This window comes from Bos indicus, chromosome 5, assembly GCF_029378745.1.
Source record: "Bos indicus isolate NIAB-ARS_2022 breed Sahiwal x Tharparkar chromosome 5, NIAB-ARS_B.indTharparkar_mat_pri_1.0, whole genome shotgun sequence".
Taxonomy (NCBI): Eukaryota; Metazoa; Chordata; class Mammalia; order Artiodactyla; family Bovidae; genus Bos; species Bos indicus.
The window spans coordinates 9,440,945-9,466,692 of NC_091764.1; the positions used below are offsets into that span (position 1 = coordinate 9,440,945).

At 34.6% G+C, this 25,748-nt stretch overlaps 1 protein-coding gene across 6 annotated transcripts in view; it reads right to left on the bottom strand.

Moving 5' to 3' along the window:
* Positions 1 to 620: 620 nt before the first annotated feature.
* The window catches only part of PPP1R12A (protein phosphatase 1 regulatory subunit 12A), a 167,479-nt gene continuing 142,351 nt past the window's right edge, over positions 621 to 25,748 (bottom strand). For 4 of the 6 annotated variants that reach the window (XM_070788854.1, XM_070788852.1, XM_070788853.1 and 1 more), the window contains 7 exons: positions 24,218 to 24,283; positions 17,978 to 17,994; positions 16,603 to 16,738; positions 14,206 to 14,310; positions 8,289 to 8,336; positions 5,341 to 5,391; positions 621 to 2,801 (listed from right to left, as the gene is read on the bottom strand). In XM_070788854.1, the coding sequence (XP_070644955.1) occupies positions 2,715 to 2,801; positions 5,341 to 5,391; positions 8,289 to 8,336; positions 14,206 to 14,310; positions 16,603 to 16,738; positions 17,978 to 17,994; positions 24,218 to 24,283 (510 nt within the window). In that variant the 3' untranslated portion in view covers positions 621 to 2,714. Of the gene's footprint in view, positions 2,802 to 5,340; positions 5,392 to 6,128; positions 6,160 to 7,464; positions 7,673 to 8,288; positions 8,337 to 14,205; positions 14,311 to 16,602; positions 16,739 to 17,977; positions 17,995 to 24,217; positions 24,284 to 25,748 lie in introns of all 6 variants that reach the window. The other 2 variants (XM_070788851.1, XR_011566510.1) reach the window with 2 other exon arrangements.

The window sequence follows — 25,748 nt, forward strand, 5'->3', positions numbered from 1 at the left end:
GTGGAAACAAGAGAATTCAAGTCTTGCCGTATTAATTTGTTAAACATAGGCTTTACCACTGCAAGTCCTCTACCAAAGTTCCCCAACCAGAAACGTCTCTTATCTACTTACAGATGTATAGTTAGCTTGGGGTTGAATTTAGGACAGTTCTAGTTTGGAGAATGATCTACTACTTTACATTTCAATGGAATATTATCTTTATATGTATTCCCAAGTCTATCTCTGCAATTAAGAAAAAGCACAGGTTTAATTTAGAAGCCACGAAATACTTAGGTAAATGAAGTCTTATGCTTACAAAGCTACTATCTTGAAACTCACTTTCATCATTATTCTTTACACACTTATCATAAAAAAACTAGTTCTCAGATTCTGCACACAGATAGCTTTATGTAAAATATATAAACATTTGTTCAAATTGATACACAGATTGCATAAATATGGCAATTAAGCTTAAATTTACAGATGTGCATGTACAACGTTGTGCAAGTTATCACAATATTACAATTTCAAAAATTATACCAATGGAATCCAAGTAAAGCAGTTAGTGAAGATACCCATGCAGAATTTAAATATCAGAACAAAGTTTTAAACGTCTTCAGTAAAAGTTCACACATTTAAAATAGTTTTATTCATTTTATTTGTATATGTCAAAATACATTTTTATTTCCAAAATAGTGGGTTTTGCAACTAGTTTCATGCAGAAACAAGGTCTGCTCAATACTACCAATAAAATCAATATAGCACAGTAGCTGTTCAGTTTTAGATACAAAGAATAAATAACCTAAATACAAAACACTAAAACATTAGAAACACGTATTTAATCATTCTTCACAGGCATCCAAACTTCACAAATATAATCCTTAGCATGCCTAACTGTTGTGCAACCAGAATATGTTGCAGTCACTCAAACTGATCAATTATCTGTATGTTTTACGTCCACGTAAGACCATGGAAATTCTCTATATTCAGACCCACCATTCATACAGTTCAAATGTAACCAAAAATAAAGTTCCCACAACTATCCTTGTACCTTTAAAAATCAAGAATCCTGAGCTTGGTAGTAAGAGCATAACCTTATATCTTCATAAAACCAATCAAGAGAGGACTTAAAATCCTGCTTACCAAAACACCCTTTCCCAACCCCAACGTAATCTAAAATAGGCAGTAGAACACAATGACCTTTTAAAATGAAGGGGTACAAATTCACATTGAATAGTATACAATACAATCAATAATACAATTAGCTACTATAAGCTTTACAATGTACAATTTATTCAAATGGCTGAACTGTTCAGTGGTTAAGGAGACAGTTATGTGCCAGAAAGATATAGTACTTTTTGCATGGTTTAATGAAAATATAAAAGCTATTTGTCCAAATAAATGCCATCTTCACTATTTACTTGGTTTTGCTTTTCTTTTTCTTTTTTTTAAAAAAGGCCACTGAAATGTATAAAATGGTCTGAACATGATGGTGGTATCAAAGTCAATGCCTCTTCACATGGCAATAACAGTGCATTTAACACAAACTCACGGGTTAAGTCTGCAAATGATTTCATAGCATTACTTTGGCTAGCACAACAGTTTTAGACAGCACTCAGATAAATATAGGTATGTGAAATGTGAAGCAATTATCTTATGCAACTTTAATTATGGTTGAATACTATCAAATGAAAACTGCAAATAAAAGTAAAAGCATTTTACAGTAGAAAACTTTTGTAAAGATAGGGCTCCACATAATGTGTTAATTTAAGTCTTTATATCACTTTGTTAGTAAGTTTTGTTCTTAACACTATTATGGAGTAGCCTACTTTGCATTAACAGACATTTGAAATAATAGTCAAGCATGCCATGTGGTGGTCTAAAAATCAAACAATACACTTATTTATATATACAGCATCACTCAGTACCTGCTAAAATGAATGTGAAGATTACAGAACCTAACATCTTACACTACAATAATAAAAAACAAACAAAAACAAAAAAGTGACCAATGAAGGCAGAAAATAGGACTTAAAAGAATCTAATCTCAAATGACTTTAAAGCATTCATAAAAGGAATAAATGCATATTGCACAAACAGTGAAAGCAAATGTTCCACCAAGCAATTCAGTTCCAGGTGGGGACAACAACATTAGCCTAATATATGACAATGATTTCAGAGGAGCAAGTGTTCTTTTCTGTAAATGAGAAAGCTGTGAGACGACAGAAAGTCTGCCACATGAAGAGTTAGAAGGAAAAGATACAAACCCAAACTTAGATGTAAAGCAATAACAAAACAAAATAAAATAAAATTAAATATTGAAAAACTGCAAACTGTGGCATGGCACATCAAAAAATGCTGAATAACTGTCTTCTGTGAGAGCTGAGTTTTTGTTGACACAAAAGTATTTATGTACAACTAAGGCTTACTGGTTAAATATCTGAGGCATATCTGGCCTTGAACACTTTCCTTATATGCTGGAGCTGTAAACAAGTTTTCTCAGTCATAAAAAAAATTCTTCTCAGCAGCTGCATTAACATGAAACAATGGTCTTGATACAAGAGAAAAAAAAAAAAAAAAAAACAGAAAATTAAACAAAACTCCTAGATAAGAGGGCATTTGGCAGGACATCCAAAAATGACAGTCTCCAAGGATTCTTCCCAGGCTTCCAGTGACGGTCAATTATGGTCCACTGGGTTACTAGTATGTGCAATTCCATTACTTGCTGCTTTTTTTTATTTGGAAAGTTTGCTTATAACTCTGATCAAGGCCCCATTTTCATCTTTTAGCCTCTGGTTGTCTGCTTTCAGGTCTGGTAACATCTGTGAGAGGAAAAATAGAAGAAAAAGTTTGAATTCAATGAGATTAAAGTGTTCCTCTTTAAATGTTATGTTTTACCACAAGACACATGAACAAGCTTTGTCAGTTATATATACTTCTAATGACTAAAACATATATCAGGAAGAAAGAGGCCCCTCCCCACAATTTGTGAAGCTAATTAGTTTAATAAATGATGAAATGAAAGGTTTATTCTCCCAAAGTTATCAACTGAAATGTACTAAATCACTTGACATCATGACCCACAAGCATACCATATTAGAGCAGGCAAGGAAAGGAAGACTGTTTTTATGTTAGGATAGGCTCTTAAAGGGAATTCCTTTAAGAGTTTCTGTTAGCCTAAATTAAGGCCTTTTGCTTTGTTTATGTCAGACCTCAAGCCACACTGTTACTCTGCAAGAAAACCCGACTATTTAGGGAAGTTTCGAGGGAGTCAGACTTGTTTTAAATTATTAAAATTCCTTAAATGATCTACCTTGTATTAAGTTTAAATGCCTGGTACATAATGTTTGATCCAAGATAGGTGCTCAATAAATGATAATAAAGCAATTACTACTCTCATTAGACAAAAATAATTTACAAGCCAAAGTAATAAGTCTGAATTTCTTAAAATATCTTAAAAATTTCTTAAAATTTCTTAAAAATTTCATAAAAAATACTACTAGTGTTTGGAGTAAATAGAAAAATATACCCTTACACCCTGAAAACGTATCAAAATTTTTTTTATAGACAAAGTGAAGGAGGGGGAGGAAATACTGTAAGTTAATTGAGTTTTCTACTAAGAATGATTTAAATGACATGTGCTCTGCCAGATTTGATAGGAAATGGAATAGCTTATATTTTGGACATTAAAACATACTTTCCAAGATAATTAGGTCTCTTTCCTCAGCTTTCAAAATGTACTAGGTTATAAATTTAGATAAATTTATAGTAAATTAATTAAATTAAAGTAAAACTACTTGCAAAACTATCTTATGCAAAATTTTCACGAGAAGCTTAATTTTATGTGGAACCAATCAATTCTTAACCTGTGCTCAGAATGTATGGATATATAATACAGTAATCTGAAGTTTATCTATTAGGATACCTCTAGAATAGAGAATTGAGTAATATTTAATTAAGATGGTTCTGACTGAAATGACATTATTTTGAAAAGCAGATAATCATGTTTAATCTTCAGCTTCTACATATATATTAATTATATATAAAATATATGTTACACTGTTTGTGTTCCGTTTTCCAGTAAAGAATTAAAGTCATATTTTTAAGTGCTAAAAATCTGTAGAGCCAAAAATGTACACAAGCTTTGTAAAAGTACAGATAAAGTCTTTTATCTAAATGCTGAGATCATTCCCTTAGTTTACTGCAGTTTATCAGTGACAATACACAATTAGTGACACTTTCTAACATTCTGAGAAGCCATGCACAATTAAACAGTTACATGACAAGTTCCAGACACAATGGCATTAATTTGTAAAAGTGAGCTCAAGACACGCTTACTAATACAAAAACACCTGCCTGGCTCTACTAAGAAGAAATGATGAAACTATAAATTATAGATTCACAGACTGCAGTTGCCTACAGAACCCTGAGCGCTTGGCTACCACTCTTGTCAAGGCCCTATTCTCAGTCAGCAGTCGCTCATTTAACTCTCTCAGAGTTTGAATTTGCTTTATTTGGTGCAGATTCTGCAGGAATCAGAACATAAAGAAATAGAAAATAAAAAATAAGAAAGTGGAAGAGTACAATGAAAATATAAAGAATCATAGGCAACAAATGTAAGAAGAAAAAATTAAGAGTCTTAAGAGAATATTCCATGAAATTTATATAAGTAAACAGCGCAGTTCTAAAATTCCTTAGCAAACAAAACACACAAGCAAACAAAATCCAAAAACATTTTCTCCAAAGCTATTCAATAATGTTCCAATAAAAAAACAAATAATTCAACAGAAAAACATTTAAATCTTAAAATTCCAATTCTATGGGCATAATATCCTATGTATTAGTTCATTAATTTATGATTATTTTATACAAGCCAATGTAATAAGAGGTAATCAATTAATTATATTATGCTTTTCTTCCTGCAAAGAATGTACCCTCCAATATTCAAAACCAATCTGTTTTCACAGGTGATGCAGAATTCAATAAGCCATACCTCTGTCCACTACTCTAATGTCCTTCATTTTCAAAGAACATTTTTGCATGATCCCCGTTCACCATTTTCTCCCCAGGGAACAGAATATTTGAAATGTAAAGAATAAATGAGACATTCCAAATCTTAGTCAATATCATCTTATTTATTCTATACCTGAACATCAAAAGTGCCATAAAAACAGATTAACAAAAGAATTTGAGTTTGAAATACTTTTCTAGCTCACATAAAACCTGCCTTTAGGAAGAAATAGAAGCACACGACATAGATAACCCACAAAGTGCATGAGCAACTCTGGGAACGGGGCATGAACATGGCATCTATGCTAGCACTGGGAAAGCTGAGCTTACACCGCAGCACTGTTTACTTACTTTCAGCTCTTCTTCCATTTCAGATATTCTTCTTTCTAGAGCTCTTCGTTCCTAGATGAATTTAAGGTATTACTGTTACTGATATAATCATTACACTCTTACATTTTCTTCTAAATTGTGAAAGAGTGACACTTTAGAATAAACAATCAAATCAGGAGCAGTGTAGAAAAAGATGTGATGCCAGTGATGTGTAACGAGCTCTCCAAAATTTGAGAGAAATAAATATGAAGATCATTACTTTATTACTTCCTATAAGCTCTTTCTTTAAAGCTTTGACCTTCTGGTAAAATGCCACATAACATGTTCAAACTGTTTTTAGTTTACATAAAACTAGGGATAGAGTAAACTGATACTTAAGACTGAAGACTGCACAGAAAAGAACAGAACAAAAACTCACACAGAGATGCAATTACTCTACAGTGATAAGAAGCAGAAAAAGCAAGAAGCAAACGTGACTCAAGTATGTGTATTTTAAAATTTCAAAACGGTCTAAAAGATGGTTATCCCTCCACCCACAGTGTATACTAGTCATCATTTGTCCAGTCGACTTTAGAGCTTTGTATTTAGTTTTATACTCTGTGTAGCATTAATGCAGTGAATCTAATAAAGAAGCAACTGTAGCATTTATTTTAAACCACTTCGTTTCAAAGAGTGACAGGCAAAGGCAACATACAGTATATTACTGCAGTGTGCACTCTTATTCTCCCTCATATAATAAGCATTCTAGAGTGTTATGCAAGAAGCAAGCAGCAGTAATTAATGTGCTTAAAACTTTGGTTAGGTCATACCGCCGAGAAGATACTGACTCTTGCCGGTCACCTTTCAGATACAAACCATTTAAATTTAGTTTAATCACATTGACACTATTTCCAAGACATTCTTTCCCAGATTAATAATTAATGCTGATACTTAGTAAAGCAGTACATTTACTGTAAATGTTAACATTTTTAGGCTATGTGATTTTAAAAAACAGATGGAATCCTATTCATAGGCTTATAAGTATAGTGTTTTTCTATTATATTAGCATGTTTAAAAATTATTAGGTAGACAAAAATGTTATTTTTGATAAAAAGAACTTTCTCCTAGTTAACAGTACAGCCACAACCCATTCATAAAACTACCGCACTTCTCAAAATACCAGGACATGTAATAGTTGGTCCTCATAACTTTGTGCAATATCAGCAATAGAATATTTCCTCCAGCTGATGGGGAACACCCTTCTCAGCCTTAATTTTATTATGTGTCTTCAAGATTTTAACTAATTAGTGGTAAAGCAAGAGAAGAACACTATATTGAATTGTCAAACTGCCAACTGTAAAGTTGCAGGCAATTTCTTATATCTGAGAAACTTGTTACCATTTAAAAATATGGTTAAGAGAAAAAAATACATATAAAGTACTTAACTCAGTGCCTGCCCGGTATGTAAGACAGTGCTAAATAAAAGTTAGCAGTTATTATTAGTACTATGACTACCAGCGTCTGTTAAACTGAGAGTAGACTGACTGCTCTGTAATTTATCTGCATTTGACAGGCAGAAAAAGAAGGTCAGGTGGGAATGTCAGAATATGAACATGGGTATATTATTTAAGTGCATAAGCCTAGATGAAAAATATCACTTATCTCTGCATGATAGGGAGATTTTACTTTCATCTTTTGCTAAAATTTTTGTAATAAACACATTTTCACAAAAAATTAAATATTCTTTAAAAATGTGACTATCTCAAAAACAAATAATATTTTAAGTATATGGTAAACTATGTCTTTCACCCCAACTATTAGTATGGATAAAGGAGACTCAAGGCATTTATTTACTATTTCTACAAATCTTGGATATAAAATTCCGTAAGTTATACTGTGATGTAATAACATTACATTTAATATAATAATTGATCCTAAAATTTAGCAATTACAAGTTAGATCAATAGGTTTTTAAAAAGCCTAGAACAATAATTTCTAAAACCTGATGAAATCATAATAAAACTAGTAGTTATTACACATTACAATTTAGCAAATGACACAGATAACTTTTTGTCTATTATTCTGCATTTATATAACTTTTCTCATTTTTAGGGGGATTAAAAAGGTAAATTGGCTATTTTTGAAATGGAATGGAAGAAAATATACCAAGTACTCTTGACTCTCTTTGATCTAGAGATCACAGCTCCACAGTATGTAATTTCTTCTGTGGCTGAAACCTTGAAAATCTAGCCACTGCTCAGTAGTATTACAGGTACTCTTTAAGCATTTTTCCATTTACTTTTGATCATTTATATACATCTTCAACTGTTCAGACTAAACTTGTGGAGTTATTCCTATGCCCACTGCCAGATCCCTGAGCAATAATGGTAATAATAAAGGGAGAAAAATACAAGTGAATATATCATAGCCAGACAAGAAATTGTAGAAAGACATAAAATGATAAAAGGATTTTCTTATACTAATTTTTTGGTTTAAAAGAGCCTACTTAAGTTAAATATTTAAACTCAAAATTAAATATTATTAACTTTAAAAAGAATTAAAAAATTTGGTCTCCATACCTTTAAAATGGAAGTATTTTATTTTTGCAAAGAATTAAACCAAATGTATATATGATTAATGTGTTTTAAGTATATCAACACAATCAGAGAGAGATAAATGGCATTTAAAAAATATCAGATTCATTACCACAATGGGTATGTTTCAGAATTAAGATGTGTTTTTTGGTCCATTGAAAGAATAACACAGTAAATTAAATTTTATTTAACAAGGTAATTTTACCCTTTAAGACTCTATAAAGAGGATAAGCTAACATTCTAACATAATAAAACATTCATAATCAAATTAATAAATATAAATTTAAACTAATTAAAACTACTGTCCATAAAAACAAAACTAAAGAAAACCTATTATTGCTTACACAAAAAATAAAGGGGGAAAATGATTATTTATTCATTAAGATCAACACTTACCCTTTTTTCCATTTCTAATAGTGACCTATCAGCGAATCTTTCTTGTCTCTGTAAGGAGGTAAGAAACAAAGAGATGTAAGTGCAATAATGACGGGGAAGGGGAGAGGATCATAGTAACTGTGTGTGTGTGTGCGTGCACGTGTGTGCGCGCGTGCGTCTGACTCCTTATGCCCCCATGGACTGTAGCCTGCCATGCTCCTCTGTTCTTGTAATGTTATTCAGGAGGAGTAATAATACAATGTGAGTAAAGAAAAAACAGAATTTGTACCGAAATTAAAACAAAGATTTATTAGAGGAATGCTTAGACATCCTCTATGTATCATTTAGCCTCAAGTCTTCACAGTTAAGCCGGGAGCGAGGATAGATAACTAGTGGGCACAAAGCCAAAAACACCCCAGTCTTCCCTCCCATGCGCAAGCCCTCTCTCCGTCTACACACAGTGAAGAGAGGCTAACCCGCAGGCTCAGACTCCAGGACCCTGACTGAAATGTGGATTGGACCAGATCGTGTGCCTCTGTACCCATGCAGTCTGGCCTCTTCCCCTCTCTTGCTAGCTCGTTCTCTAATCATCCATGTTCCAAAATTGGTAAGAAGGATCACATCTCTTATAAGAAATCCCAGCTACATAGCTTTTCTTTTCCTGGCAAGCTCAGGTCTCATTTTTCTGTTTTCTGCTTCCTGTACTATACAGTCAACTACAGAGATCTCGAGATGAAAAGGACCTCTGGGCCTTTAAGCCACATGTTGCACTCAAAACCAGGGAGCTGTGCATGTGGGTATTGAGCACAGGGACAGTAAAAAAGCAAGTGCTTAGTTTTTATTTACAATGACATCTGTTCATACATTTCCCTTGGGATTCCTTTTCAATTTATTGAAAATGAATTCATCAAAAGGTTCATCCCCCAGAAGCCAATGTATTGAATAACCAATTTTAAAAATTTACCAAGAATGGTTTTTGCTAACTACTTAACAAGAATGCTCTTTTATGGTCATTAACCACAAAATATCCTTTAAAAAACTATATATATATACACACACACACAAACAGTTCATTGTGATTAAGCACAACTTCATTAATTTGGCAATTCAAAAACATTTCTTAATATAATTTTCTCTTCTGTCAATCCTTTCAACATTCATATTTTTGTACTATCAGGGTTTGTAAAGCAGTTACTCTTTGATCTTTCTTGCAAAATTTCTTTTTTATAGTTACAGTATATAAATTAAGATCTAATCATGGCCATCCCCCCTTCATGGATCACAGCCTTTGTGCTGAAGGGGCCTGTGTAATTCAGTGAAGCTATGAACCATGCTGTGCAGTGCCACTCAAGATGGACGGGTCATAGTGAAGAGTTCTGACAAAACATGGTCCACTGGAGAAGGGAATGGCAAACCACAGCGGTATTCTTGCCGTGAGAATCTAACAGTATGAAAAGACAAAAAAGATATGACACTGGAAGATAAGCCTCCATAGGTTGGAAGAGTAATTCCCAGGTGGCTCAGTGGTAAAGAATCCACTTGCCAGTGCAGGAGACGCTGGAGACATGGGTTTGATCCCTGGGTCGGGAAGATCTGGAGAAGGAAACGGCAACCCACTCTGATATTCTTGCCTGGAGAATCGCATGAACAGAGGAGCCTGGTGGGCTACAATCTGTGGGGTCGCAAAGAGTTGGACACGACTGAGCACTTACATATGCACACAGGTCGGAAGACGTCCAATATGCTACTAGGGAAGAGCAGAGGGCAATTACTAATAGTTTAATTGACTATGCGAAAGCCTTTGACTGTGTGGATCACAAGCAGCTGTGGAAAATTCATTTAAAAAAAAGGGAATACCAGACTATCTTATCTGTCTCGCAAGAAACCGGAGAAGCCAGTCAAGCAATAGTTAGAACCAGACATGGAACAATGGACTGGCTGTAAATTGGGAATTTAAATTGTCACTTTGCTTATTTAACTTATATGCAGAATATATCAAGCAAAATGCTGTGCTGGATGAGTAACAAGCTGGAATGGCAGAAAGTGAAGAGGAACTAAAGAGCCCCTTGATGAAGGTGAAAGAAAAGAGTGAAAAAACGGCTTAAAACTCAACGTTCAAAAAACTAAGACCATGGCATTTGGTCTCATCACTTCATGGCAAATAGATGAGGAAAGTTGGACAGTGACAGATTTTATTTTCTTGGGCTCCAACATCACTGAGGGTGGTGATTTCAGCCATGAAATCAGAAGACACTTGCTCCTTGGAAGGAAAGCTATGACAAATCTACACAGCGTATTAAAAAGCAGAGACATCACTTTGCCCACAAAGTCCATAAGTCAAAGCTACGGTTTTTATAGTACTCACGTATGGATGTGAGAGTTGGACCAGAAAGAAGGCTAAGTGCCAAAGAATCGATGCTTTTGAACTTGGTGTTGGAGAAGACTCCTCAGAGTCCCCTGGACAGCAATGAGATCAAACCAATCAATCATAAAGAAAACCAACCCTGAATAATCACTGGAAGGACTGATGTTGAAGCTGAAGCTCCAACACTTTGGGCACCTGACCCCAAGAGCCAACTCACTGGTGAAGATACATATACAAGAAAGACTGAAGGCAAAAGAGAAGAGGGCAGCACAGGATGAGATAGTTAGATAGCATCACTGACTCAATGGACATGAATCTGAGCAAACTCTGGGAGATAGTGAAGTCTGGCGTGCTGCAGTCCATGGGGTCTAAAGGTCATGACTTAACGACTGAACAACAACAACAATCGCGGCGATCCAATCTGTTGTTTTAGTTACTTTTATATATTTTAAATTTTAACTAAATAGACTTTTGGCTGCACCGTGTAGCATGTGGTATGTTAGCTCTCTGACCAGGGATTGAACCTGTGTCCGCTGCAGTGGAAGAGCACAGTCCCAACCATTGCATTGCCAGGGAAGTCCTCATACAACTGATTTTTATGGGGGGAGGGACCAACACCGCCCAGCTTATGGGATCTTAAGTTCCTCAACCAGGGATCAAACGCAGGCCCTTGGTAATACAAGTGCAGAGTTCTAATTGCTGGACCTCCAGGGAATTCTTAGTCTGCTGTTTAAATGTTTTATGTTTTTTTTTGTGCTTACTCTTTCCGGAAAAAGAAAAGTTAGGTATTCCAGTTGCTTATTATTAAAAATCAAATTCAGAATTATAAATGAGACTGTTTCTGCCAATTCTGATATACTTAGGATGTCTTTAAATTTATATTTTAATTGCTAGAAAAACAAAACAAAGGCTAAATATGCCACTTAAGCAAGTGCAAATGAATAGTAAAATGCTAAAAAGATTGAAAAATGTTAAAAAGACATTAAACAACAACTGAAAGAAATAAAAAATTGTTGGAACAGTGTTAAATACATACAAATTAATAAAATGTTAAATGGAAAATTAGCATTTTATTATTATTTTTAATACAGGGACAGTTCAGCAATTTTATGATTCATGTGCTAATTTTTTAGGTTAAAAAAAAAAACTTTAATTTTTTGGGTAAATATTCCAGTTAAAGCTGTTAAAATCACATTTAGCAAACCTGGTGAATTGATATTTGACAAAATAAATATTCATCAATTGGTTTCTGGCAAATTAGCCTATTTTGCTCCCTTGGGGACTCTATAGGGAGTAGGGTGGCTGGACTAAGGCAGGATTCAATGATTCTACAGGCTTGGCAGAAAACTATGAAACAGGCCTAAACTTCAAGCTTACTTCTTTTCTTTTTTGGTCATGCTGTGCAGCTTATAGGATCTTAGTTTCCCGACCAGTGACTGAACCTGGGCCCATAGCTGTGAAAGTGCAGAGGCTCAACCACTGGACCACTAGGGAATTTCCAATTCTGTTTTTTCCTAGCTTGCTAAACATATCAGCCAATGATTGTTGAATTTTATAAAAAAAATTTTGTCCACAATCTACTATCTCAAGATTAATTCTTAGGAAGATGATTATTTTCCTTGGAAAAATTCCATGCAACTATCAAAACTACACTACTATATACATTCATAAATAGTTATCAAAGAAATGCTTAAAAAAATACACAGATTTACAGTACACTTAAATATTCAGGGTAAATAACTCAATAAAGTTGAACAAAAAGTTTAACATTCTGTCACTTTTTTTACATGTACCCCTAAATTTGTGAAATGACATTTACACAGTGTTTCCAACTAAGATATTAATTTTGAATATTTACTCGATATCTCATACTCTAATTCAGTGACTTATTTTTCTGACCACAGTCAATGGGAACAGAAATTGGTACTTGACCCAAAGGCAGCTTGCAACAGGTGTCCAGTGTTCTGTGAAATGGATACAAACAGAACCATGGGCACTAACAAGACTGCTTCATGTTGATGATAACTGGCTAATTCTATCAGTTCTCTCTCTTGTAGAGTTTGAATGAGAAACTTATATGAAGAATTAGATGACAACAGAGTAGGCAGAAAAGTAGAGAAACATACAGAGAAGGCAGTAAGCAGGGTCATCATAATGACAGAATACTACAGTAGGGAACAATGGTCATTTTTATTCAGAAAATATTATGACCAAATGTCTAGAACTAAAGCTAGTCTCAGGGAACTAGTTATGATATTTTGTGGCAGCTTGCTAAGCTATTAATGCAACCTAGAATGATGACATTCCAGTTTACCATGAGACTTAAGTGTAGGCCAGCAAGTTTAAACTTGTATGACATTCCAAGTTTTTATGACACCTCACTAGGAAGTGTGCTCTTGTTCTGCAGTACTTCTCTGTGTATCTTCATAGTAAACCTTCATTGCCTGAGTCTTTAGTCAAAGAAAGGAATGTCTCATTTATAGAGCTGAAGATGCCATTCTAGATGAGTGCTTTCAAACTAGATTCTAAAAGTTTACCATAGAAATGTGTTTATGCTAGAAATTCTTATGTTTAACATTAAACAAGTTTACTTCCTTAAAATTTACAGGACTCCTTAGAGCCTTTAACATATAAATCAGCCCTGCTAAATCTCCAAGGTACAGAATATACCGTATTTCTCAGTTACATAGGTCACAAAGCTCTTTTCTTTTTTTGAAGTGGAGCAGGAAAAAGAAGAGGAGGAAGAAGAGGAGACAGCACTTATTACTATCTCCCAGAACTAGTGTTTTATGAAAAAACAGCTTGGGAAACAATTCTTAGATCATACACGTCCTAGACAGTATATACGAGGCTAGGATGTGTATGATCTAAGGCCTAGTTCTGCTTGGTTATTCAAGTTTTCACTTCTAAAATTATCTCTGCCAGGCTGTTATCTTCTTTTCGAATTATTATTAAATCAGTTTTTTTTAACAATAAACATTCTTAATGAACAAAAATTATTATAAAATTTTTTTATGGCTTTAAGAAGACTCTCTGTAATTATTGTTGTTATTTGCTAAGTTGTGTCTGATTGTTTCTGTGATCCCATGGATTGTAGCCTGCCAGGGCTCCCCTGCCCACGGGATTTCCCAGGCAAGAATACCGGAGTGGGTTGCCATTTTCTTCTCCAGGGGATCCTCCTGACCCAGGGATTGAACCTGATTCTCCTGCACTGACAGGTGGATTCTTTACCACTGAGCCACCTGGGAAGCCCAAGATTCTGTATAGATGCCTTTATTGCTTTCCTACATTTGGTATGCTGGAAATAAGCATTTAAAATCCTTCATGTACTACAACATAGATATTAAAAGGCTTAAAAATACTTCGATTTTCCACCATAAGGCTATACTTCTATATTAGAAAAAAATAAAAGTTACCAGTAAGCTGTATTATCTTGATTCCTTATTAATAAATAAGCTATTATCAATAACCAAACTTACATCCAGAACACAAGAGAAAATTACAATGCAACTTTTAGATAGAATAAATGACAACCATTATCTTGAGAGTAACAAAGAAAAAAAATGTACAAACCTGGGTGGCTTTTTCCAATTGTAATTTAAGATCTGTCAGTTCCATATTTGTATCATGGAGCTGCGCTTTCAGCTTTTCATTTTCAGCTAGAATTTGTTCATAAAGCTATGCAAATTAGGGGAGAAGAACAAATTACTTTTCTGCTTTCTTACTATTTTAAGATTTCCCAATGATCACTTTGCAGTATTAAAACAGGAAGATTGATATAACATATGAGTTATTAAATAAATACATTAAATATATTATATTTAAATGCTTTGTGGTCTCAAGGCAGAAACTTTTGGTTATGCAGGCGTTTTTGTCCCACATAAATTCCTCAAAAACTAGTTCCAGTATTTAAAACTTATACCTAAACTGAAAACCATGACTTTTCAATTTCCATTAAAAAAACTCAGTTATCTGATAAAGAGGGACCACATACCTATGCAGTGACCACAGCTGAGGTTATAAAGAGCCACTGTTATCTTTATTTGGGGTCTGTGAGCTTTTCTGCCTATCATTCCCTCTTTAATTTCTGACACTGAGATGGAGCATCAGTGGCATTTATCATTATACCTGTATTATTTTTACTAAAGTTAAAAGGAAAGTGAATGATTTCTTGAATATTTTCTTAACACCTGAATCTACTACTTATTTTTCCCTCATCTCTAATATTACAACCACAGATGACTACATTTATCTCTTACCTAGACATTTCCATTATTAGAATTGCTCTCTTGACCTCCTTCTAATCTACTTTATACAAAGCAGCAAGAGTTAAATTTTCAAAATAACAATCTCTACCAGCCACACGAAAAATTTAATTACTTCAATACATTATGTACCCTCCCACCATCATGCTGGTCTATGTGCTTGCAATTCCATCTGAAACATCTTTTCTCCCATTTTGCCAGCTGACTACTAATTGTCTTGCTGTTCTTGGCTGAAGTTTTACTTTTTTTGTTAAAAATTAATTTTTTTTCTAAAAATTGAAGGATAGTTTCTTTACAGAATTGTGTTAGTTTCTGCCAAATATCAACATGAATCAGCCACAGTTATAAATATGTCCCCTCCCTCCAGAATTTCCCTCCCACCTTCCTCCCCATCCCACCCCTCTAGGTTGTTACAGAGCCCCTTTTCAGTTCCCTGAGCCATACGGCAGATTCCCTTTGGCTGTCTATTTTACATATGGTAATGTAAGCTTCCACGTTTCTCTCTCCATGCGTCCCACCCTCTCCTTCTTCCCCCACCCCCCTCCACCGAGTCCAAAAGTGTGCTCTCTAGGTCTATGTCTCCAATGCTGCCCTGCAAATAATTTCATCAGTACCATCCTTCTAGACCCCAAATGTATAAATGCTTAATATGAAATAACTGTTTTTGTCTTTCTGACTTATTTCACTCTGTATAATCGGCTCTAGCTTCATCCACTTCATTAAAACCGACTAAAATGCATTCCCTTTTATGGCTGAGTAATATTCCATTATATGTATGTACCACAGGAAATCTACCCTTAGACCCTGTCACTTCTTTGCTATATACTTTTATAAAATTGTGTCTTTACTTCAGGATTATGGTTTCAAATTTAGAAATTATCCACTGATGTGTATGATTATATGATAAAGTTTGTCTGCCTACTCCATGGAAGGTACTCATAAGAGCAGGGACAGTATCTCCATCTCCACTGGCCACAAGTAGAACTTCACTACTGAGTACACTTCAGTGTTCAGTTCTTTACTGAATGAATGACTGAATCTTATTCCTAACATAAGCTGACCTCTATCTTCCTTCTGTTGACTTTACTTTCTTAATGGGCAATTAAGATAGCTGCCAAGTATCTCAGACATGTACAATTACTACAAACCTTCCTTTTCCTCCAACAAACTTCATTAGGTTTATTCAAAGTTTGTAATATGAAGAATCTTGATCTTAAGAATTCTAGATTGCTTTGTTTCCAGGACTTATTTCTTAATTAGTTTCATCCTTAATAGCACTTGTACTATTTTAAGTTTTCAGTTACCTAGGAAATACTATATCCTCCTGGGAAAAGCCATATTCTTTGTTTGGCTGCTTCCTGTTAACAAATAAAGAAAAGATAGCTCGCTGTCTCACAGGCACACACACGTACCCTACGCCCTCTACTCCAAATCTACTCACTGTCCCCTTTCAGCTCAACCACAGTACCACAGTACTGGCCTGAGAAACTTCAATGCACAGGTAGTCCTGGTTACTTCCCCCTTTCCTTTAAAAAGGCAAACAAATAGCTATTTATATTCTACTTACCATGAATTGCCAAAAACTGAAAAATTCAAGTCATTTAAGAAAGTGATTTAATTATGAGTTTCCAGGAGTAATATCCAAACACAAAAATCTCAACAAAGAGATTATTTTTAATTAAATATAACTGAATAACCCAAGTACCTTTTTAAAGTCAGTTGAATCATCCTTTTCTAGCCTGCTACTGTAAGGTTTTCTTTCTTCTGAGTAACTGTATGATCCAGAGCGACCCAGCAAGGAATCGTATCGATCACTAGCTGATGTAGAACTGATTTCATATCTTCAAAAGATGAGTTTGAGTCAAAATCTTTATTATAGGCTTTCACAACTTACATTAACATGCATCCTAGTATTTTAACTAGATATTCCAAAATAGTAGATAATATTCTCCTTTATCGGTTATCTAATCAACTTTCATGATATGTAATAAATAAAAGGGAAGTTATTTTATTCCCCTTCCATTGTTTGAGAAGAAGGTTCAAAAATCTCTATATCTCTTCCTTTGTTTGAGAAGGAGGTTCAAAAATCTCTATATCTGAAAGTCAAAACTGGTTTTACATCATGATAAATTATTTCAACAATTTTAAATCATATTTTTTTTCACATTTTAACATCTCTGAAATCAGAACAGGGCTTACAACTGATGTGTATTACAGTTTAATTGGTAGTACTTTTCTTTTAAGTGGCATATGAATGTATTTTAAAATTAGTAACATTGTAGATGATGAACTAACTAGAGTCTTTCCAGAGTAATAAACAGACAGTACTATACCATTTTATATAGGGGATTTGTGCATCTGTGGATTTTGAAATACACTGCATTGGGTGGGTGGGGTAAGTTCCTGGAACCAAATCCTCGGAGATAGTAAGAGATAACAGAAATAGGTTTGTCCTAAAGAAGAACATATCTCTTTTGAAGATGAGGATCTTCTTATCTGGTTCTGAATTTGTTTTTTTTCTGATAAATGCTAATGCCTCCACATTTCAATTCAAAAGAATCATCAGAATATAAAAATTTGTCCTTGGTTTTACAAGGCTTTGGTTAACAATTATTGGTAAGAGAAGAGGAATAGAAATTAGATTCAAGTGGTTGAGGTTCTCTGAAAAAAATGAACAATTTGAGCTAGATGACACTTTTTAAAAGTGTCTTCACTGGCTTTTTCTTTCTTAATCTGAAGCAGGGATAAGGGAGAAGAGTCTAAGTACCTGATGAAATAAATTTCTGGTGGATTTCATTGGCTTCTAATGTGAATAATGAGATGGTCAATGTTGAAGTAACTTAGGAAGCTTAAGAAAACTATAACTGTTGGAAAGATTTGAGAAAAAAATCTTCCCTAGCAACTTACTATGACAATTGATGAAGAAAGTTATTAACACTTATCAGGTCATCTAAATATCTATAGATTTTTTATTACTAAAATAACTCTATCAACTTAAAAAATTTATCAATACCTAGCAACATATTTTTAGAAAGGATAAAATGAGAAAAAGATCATAAAAAAACACAAGTAAAACGTACCTAGAAATGGAATCCGTCTAAAAAGAGAAAAACATAAGGGTAACTAAATTTTTATGCTTTCATTTAAGTAACTCACTGATTAATCAAGAAAATTTAACTTCAATATTATTTTCATATTAATACATATTTAATCTATGCACTTTAACATCAATGTGGTTGTTTTACAAAGAAATTCTAGAACAGAGTCACTGTAAATTTCTAATTGTCCAATACTATACAATTACATTTTCCAATTTAAAGTCATATTTTGTGAATTTCTACAAATGACACTATAATTAGGAGGGGAAAAAAAGAAAGACTAAGACACATACCCATTATTACAATTCACTTAGCAGGAGAAAGTAACATATTTACGTTACAAAATGCACGTTTATTATGTGACATCTCAAAGCAACTATCTTTCCCATTTTTCTGTTTTTGAGGTAGTAACAGGACAGACCAACAAATGAATACTAAAGTATTTGATGTACAACAGTATATACATATTTTGTTTACAATTCATTTTCTGGAAATCCAGCTATACATTCCTCCAAACTTTAGCAATGAGGGTATAGGAAACTATGATTAATTTTCTCAAGGAAGTGGTATGCTATACTGACACTCCAAAACTCTTCTTAATGTAAATGGTGAAACGATTACTAGGATAAAATAGTCTCATTGGAGTCAAAGACGTTTTTCGGGGATTAGCATCTTTAGCTCTTTCCATTGGAACACTGAATCTATAATTTCCTATAAAGTAACTATTCAGAAATGGCTTGTTTAATTTCTGAATTTTAGATATTTGAATTTTCCCATTATATTTACCTTTAAATGTGCTGTGAAATCACTGGCTTCCTTTGGAACTGTTTGAGCCTCATTCAGATTAAAAATGTCTTACTAAAGTATATTTAAGTTTCCTTTGCAAAACCAATTTTGTACTTGCTGCCCATGTTTTATGTAATGCTTTACTTTATTGATTTATTCTTTAATTTTATAGTAATTAACAATTTTGAAGTTAAATTTCAATTTTCACAATATAATTCAAATCCATAAGCTGCTGAAAGAATAGATTTTGAAAGTTCCTATCACAAGAAAATAATTATATCTATGTGTATATGTGTGGTAATGGATGTTTATTGTACTAAACATTTCACAATACACAAATATGGAATAATAACATGCGCAATTTTTATATATCAATTGTATCTCAAATAAAGAAAGCAGAAGCAAACAAAAAGATTATTTATTCAAATTCTGGAAAATATCCACATGTGAAATAAAATGTATACATATCAAACGAAAACATCACATCTCGCCTCAGTGTGAACTCTGGTTCACTGGTTTAACTTAATTTTAAGAATAAAAAAAAACTTCCAGTAGTCGCAGAAATCACTCAAATTCTATTTTTTTGTCTTTAAAAGTCATGGTGCTATTACTGATTATGTTACATATATATTTGTTTTTGGCCATGCTGTGTGGCATACAGGATCTGAGTTCCCCAAGCAGGGATGGAACCCATGCCTCCTGCAGTGATAGTTTGGAGTCCTAACCACTAGACTGCCAGGGAATTCCTGCTGCTGCTGCTAAGTCGCTTCAGTCGTGTCCAACTCTGTGCGACCCCATAGATGGCAGCCCACCAGGCTCCCCCGTCCCTGGGATTCTCCAGACAAGAATACTGGAGTGGGTTGCCATTTCCATCTCCAATGCATGCAAGTGAAAAGTGAAAGTGAAGTCGCTCAGTCGTGTCCAACTCTTAGCGACCCCATGGACTGTAGCCCACCAGGCTCCTCCATCCATGGGATTTTCCAGGCGAGAGTACTGGAGTGGGGTGCCATTGAAATTTTAGTTAAAAGCACATAAAGCAAAAAACTACCCAAGTCATTTTTAAGAGTATAGTTTAGTAGCGCTAACTATATTCACACTGCTGTGTAACAGCTCTCTACAACTTTTTTCATCTTGCAAAACTGTAATTTTATACCCACTAAACAAATCTCTGCAACTCCAATACTTTGGCCACCTCATGTGAAGAGTTGACTCATTGGAAAAGACCCTGATGATGGGAGGGATCGGGGGCAGGAGGAGAAGGGGACGACAGAGGATGAGATGGTTGGATGGCATCACTGACTCGATGGACATGAGTCTCAGTGAACTCCAGGAGTTGGTGATGGACAGGGAGGCCTGGCGTGCTGCGATTCATGGGGTCACAAAGAGTCAGACACGACTGAGCGACTGAACTGAACTGAAACAAATCTCTATACCCTCCTACCCCCAGCTCCTGGCAACTACAATTCTACTCTTTGTTACACATGAGTTTGAATACTTTGGTGAGAGCACAAGCGTTGTCAATTGTGTCGGACTCGGACTCTTTGACCCCATCAACTATAGCCCACCAGACTCCTCTGTACATGGAATTCTCCAGGCAAGAATGCTGGAGTGGGCTGCCATTCCCCTTTCCAGGGGATCTTCCCTACCCTGGGAGATCGAACCTGGGTCTCCAGCATTGCAGGCAGATTCTTTACTGTCCGAGCCAACAGGGAAGCCCGTGGAATCATACAGAAGGTGCTTTTTGGTGACCTGTTTATTTCACTTAGCATAATGTCCTTGTGACTCCCTGTGTTTTTTTTTTCCCCCTTGTGGTTTAAAATTGTTTTTCTGAGGTAAAAATATCCTTTAAGTTTTTCTGACTGCAATACCATAAGATCATATACCATACTATAACAAAGTTCCTCTATAATTCCCCATCTCTCAAATGCTCTAGATAACTACTGTTAATCTTTTCTGTATACAAAACTATGTGACCACATAAATATCTATCCATACAAATACATTTTATTTAATCTATTCCCAACTAATAGACATTTTGAAAGTTTTTAATATTTTGCTTCAAAAGCCATGCTACTATCAACACTTTAGACTTATTTTTGCACACGTAAGTCACTTCACTGGAAATAAATGTCTTGAAGTGTAACTGAAAAGCAAAGAGGCATGAACTTTTTCTGAAAGGTTCAGATTTGTGTTGCTCAACTGATCTCTCAAGAAAATGAATTTATTATAGCCCCAAAGTGTTATATGAAAATGCCTATTTCAAAACTAAATATGACCAACCTGAGCATTATTAACCTTTGTCGATTTCACTTTGGTATTAATTATTATGTCTTTGGTTATTAATGAGAGTAAATATATTTTAAGCTTATTGGCCATTTATATTTCTTCTTTTGTTATGTTTATAAATTTCATGGATTCTGCTTCCAATTTTTTTTAACTGTGTCTTTTAAACAGTACAAATATTGATCTTTTAAATGCTATAAAAGAGGGCTGCTGCTGCTAAGTCACTTCAGTCGTATCTGACTCTGTGTGACCCCATAGACAGCAGCCAACCAGGCTCCCCCGTCCCTGGGATTCTCCAGGCAAGAACACTGGAGTGGGTTGCCATTTCCTTCTCCAATGCATGAAAGTGAAAAGTGAAAGTCAAGTTGCTCAGTCGCGTCCGACTCTTCGAGACCCCATGGACTGCAGCCTACCAGGCTCCTCCATCCATGGGATTTTTCAGGCAAACTACTGGAGTGGGGTGCCATTGCCTTCTCCAATAAAAGAGGGCTACACTATTTAAAGTGAGCAAATGTGTCTCAATTTTAATAAGGATGTCTTTTTTGCAATTTTCTAGCTTTTCCTGTTTAAACAATCAAATCTATTAATCCTTTCTTCATAGTTTCTTGCCATGCTTATTTAAATTTTTGACCTATTACTAATGTTCTTCACATAGTAGAAGTTTTACCATCCTATAATGAAAGCAAATCATAATAGCCTAAGCAACAGAAGCCCCATTTACGGAATAATGAACCACACTATGATAAAGTAATTCAAGTTTTCTGGATCCAATTTCATCTTAATTTTTTAAAAATTTATATCCTGAAGTAGTTTCAAAGGCAATTCAAAAAATTTAACAACTTTCTGGTTAACTTAAAGTTTACTTTTCTTTGAAGCAAAAAAGTATATGCCACAGAGTCATTTTTTCAATTTGGTGAACTTGGATTCTATAAACTGAGTAAAAGTTTTGTTATAAAGCACTTCTGAGGTAGTGATAACACTATTTCAAAAATACACAGAATTGGGTTGATCATACTTTTTCACAGAAAAACAAGGGCTGACACTATAAATTTTCATAAGAGAGCAACTCTCTTTGGTGGAAGCACTTTTGCAGTCCATTGTAGAGGACACTACAAGTTTCTGTCCTCACCTCCCCCCTTGCTCTCATGGTGCAGCGGTCACTGAGTTTAGGTGAGTGGCATGCAGCCCATATTCACAGCGAAACCGCTGACCCATCTCAGTGGCGGGCCTCATCCGGCCTAAACTAATGATCATAGTTCCAGTCCTATGTTGTAAAGCAGCCTGAGGATGAAGCTGATATAGAGGGTTGTGAAATATAATTGACATACAGTAAATTATCTTTGTTTAATCTAGTTCAAGCTGGGTTTTGGGATGCTTGGAACTGAAAAAATGTTAGCACAAAGCAAGATCTAAATAATGCTCTATTTAAAATGAACAAAAACTATTTAAATTGTTTGGAACTAAGAAATTTTTGTCATAAAAACAATATTCTATTCAATGTATCTCATATATAATTTTAACGATAAGACTTGAATATAACATATATCAACATGCTTCAAAACCACAAGCTTGAAAGCCAGAACATCTTTTGCCTCCTACCCCAGCCTGGTGGGATGAGGGATCTGTGTGATATGGCAGTGAGAAGTGTCAGCTGGAGATGGTTTACTAATTCCCTCGCTCTTGCTTATCTGTCCACTGTTTCTCCTTGAAAGATGAGAATTCATAGGCTATCACTGGGCAAGGAAGATGATGGACAAGTTTACAGAAAATAATAAACAAGAGACATAGCTGAATGGGGAAGTGCTGACAACTGACAGGCAAAGGGTTTAAAAATGACAAAACTTGGCCTGCAAAAAATTCACCCTTGGAAGTAATTGATTCTTCAACTTGTCTGGCTACCTAAAGAGAAAATAAAGGTACCTTTTGGGTCAAAATACACAAACTTGTCCCTAAGAGTAATGTCCACAGTCACCTAGTACAGGGAACCAACTTCTGGTCACTTCACATTATTGTCAATCCCAACAACTAAAAGTAATCTTAACAGCTTTATGTAGCAATGTCAAAATGAAGAAAATATGACCAGAATGCCGTTTCAGGCTGGATGCTTGAATTTAAAACAGTAAGACTAACTCATATTGTACCATCTACTCCTATGTAAACAAAGTTATTCCATGTATGTCAGCTTTGTGCAGAGGCAAACAACAGAGAACAGAAGGGGAAAAAACTAGTGGGAAGAAACTTTGGTCATTTGATAGCTATGCAATCTCATCAATCAAACTTGCCTTCATTTCTTTAATCAGTACTGGGGTTGGAGGGCAGGGAACCTTTTCCTGAAGATTAATGGAAAGATCAGCAGTGATAATGAATGTAAAAGTTGTTTAGAGACACGAAATTTCTAAACAAATGTAAAGAAAGTTAAAATGACCTATTATCTTCTCCATAATATAATCCTGCCGTTTACAAAACTAAACTCCGGGTCTGGTAAGGTATGCACTACTTCTGGATAGCCTTTAGATACTTTTCTTTGGTCAAAGGTGTAACAGGTAGGCTTGCTTAAAGGCAAAAAGTGAAAATAGCATTCAGCGTGTTTTGCAGCAAGCCATTATAGAGGCAGAACACATTAAGAGGGGCACCTCCAAGCTCCTTCCTGGGAACTACACTCAGTTTAAGCTGCCATAGCTTTTGACTGTGTGCACTGCAATTTATCTCAATTTACCTCATGCAACCATTAGCAAGATGTGTTGTAAGGTAATTCCCTCTTTGCCTTATGTGGCTTACAAAAGATTACTGAACACTCTACTTTTGGATAGCGTGGAAACCTGTTTTCTCGGTTTTTTCTTTTCAACCTTGAAGGCTAACATACATACAATAAACTAGACCCACTTAGAGTATACAGTTGATGAGTTTTGACAGTTGTGTATATCCCAAAAAACCCTCTACGATCAGGATCTAAAGTATTCCCAATGTCTCTGAAATACTCTTTGTGCCCCTTTCCAGTCCCCCACACCCAATTTCAGAAAACCACTGATGGACTATCCCCAGCATGCAGGTACAGTGTACAGTAACTGTCTTACATGAATATATATAAACAAAAGTAAAATGTAATCCTTAAAAATACAAATATTTCTAAATACAGAAAATAATGCTAATTACCTGAACTTCTTTCTTATTGGATCCCTCCTCTGTATCAGATTGTTGTTCTTGTTCATTTTCATCACTCTAAAATAGATTATCAATTTATTTTAGAAAAGTAAAGATAATTTTGAAACAGTTAATATTTAAATATATTAAGGCTTTTCTAATTTAAAATGACTTGGGAAAACATAACAGGAAATGGATCAAAAGGAAAACTGGTTTTTAAGTGGGAATTTTTCTACCCCGTTTACAGGAAGCCTGTTTTATCTACATAGTACAATCTAATTAGGTTAGCATATATAATCTACCTAACATTCTGATTTTAAAAACACATTCATACTGGGGATGAGGATGCTGGAGGTTTAATGTGAAAATATGATACTCAATTTTATATTGTGATGTTATTGCATGTACTTTAATAGTCAAAACAGATACTATTTAGCTGTCCAAATATAATGAGGCAGCAAAAATAGGAAACATTATCTTAAGTAAGAAAAGCTCCATTCTATAAGCGTGGTAAGATTTATATACAATCCTATTATGCTTAGGTAGTTTAGCTATCTAGCTATTTCTTGGGAATTTATAGCACACCAAATAGAAAACACAAGACTTGGTAGGCTAAAAGTCTAGACTCTCAGCCAATGGGAATGTTCTATTAGAAAGCTGAAAAACTCAATAAGCCTTAAAGGACTGAAAGAAAAGGGAAATACACAATCAACGCATCTGGCTCAGGCTCACTATAAAAATCGCACAGGTTTTAAGATTAAATCATCCTATTTCAGACTGGTATAGCTATTTTCAGCTCTGTGAGTTAGAGTAAATTTAATAAAGAAAATTCTGAGTCATAGTTACCTCATCCATAAAGTGGGGATAAAAACCTCACAGAATTGTCCTAAGGGTTATAGAGGATCTTTATACAACTCATCATGTGGTTTCTAGCAAAAATGGTATTTGAAGTTACTAAGCAAACAGGAGCAATCAATGCTGCTACTACTAGCATTATTTAATAATATAAATGTATTAATTCCACAATATGAACTGGTTGTCTTTATGCATTACTATTTCACGGAAGAACACAGGAACTGAAAACTTTAAAAATGGGGAGGCTCAGAAGTCTTGAAAAGTGGTAACTAAGAAAAAAAAAAAAAGGAAACCTAGTAATAACTTGCCTAACCATATACCACCCTTTCTTTGACAGAGCCGTTTTTGTATACTGTTTGATACAGGTTCAATCAAAAGGCTATGGAAAGGAAAGGATATCTGTGCTGATGGTTGATTAGAACACAATTCAACGCAAGGTCAAATTAAAAGGATGACTATTGCCTACAGAGATCTCAGGAACAATCATTATAATGCTAGTTATGTGTATGACTCTAGAAAGTGGAGTTTTGAAGGGAGAGCTGGTGCAAATAAAACTGGGGAAAAATAAATACTGTATAAAAAAGCTTTGCTTATTAAACACCTAATACATATAAGTTATTAAAAAGGTAAGAATTTTTAAGTAGTAAGAGTTACTAAGATGCTAAGACTGACAGGCTTTATTATTATT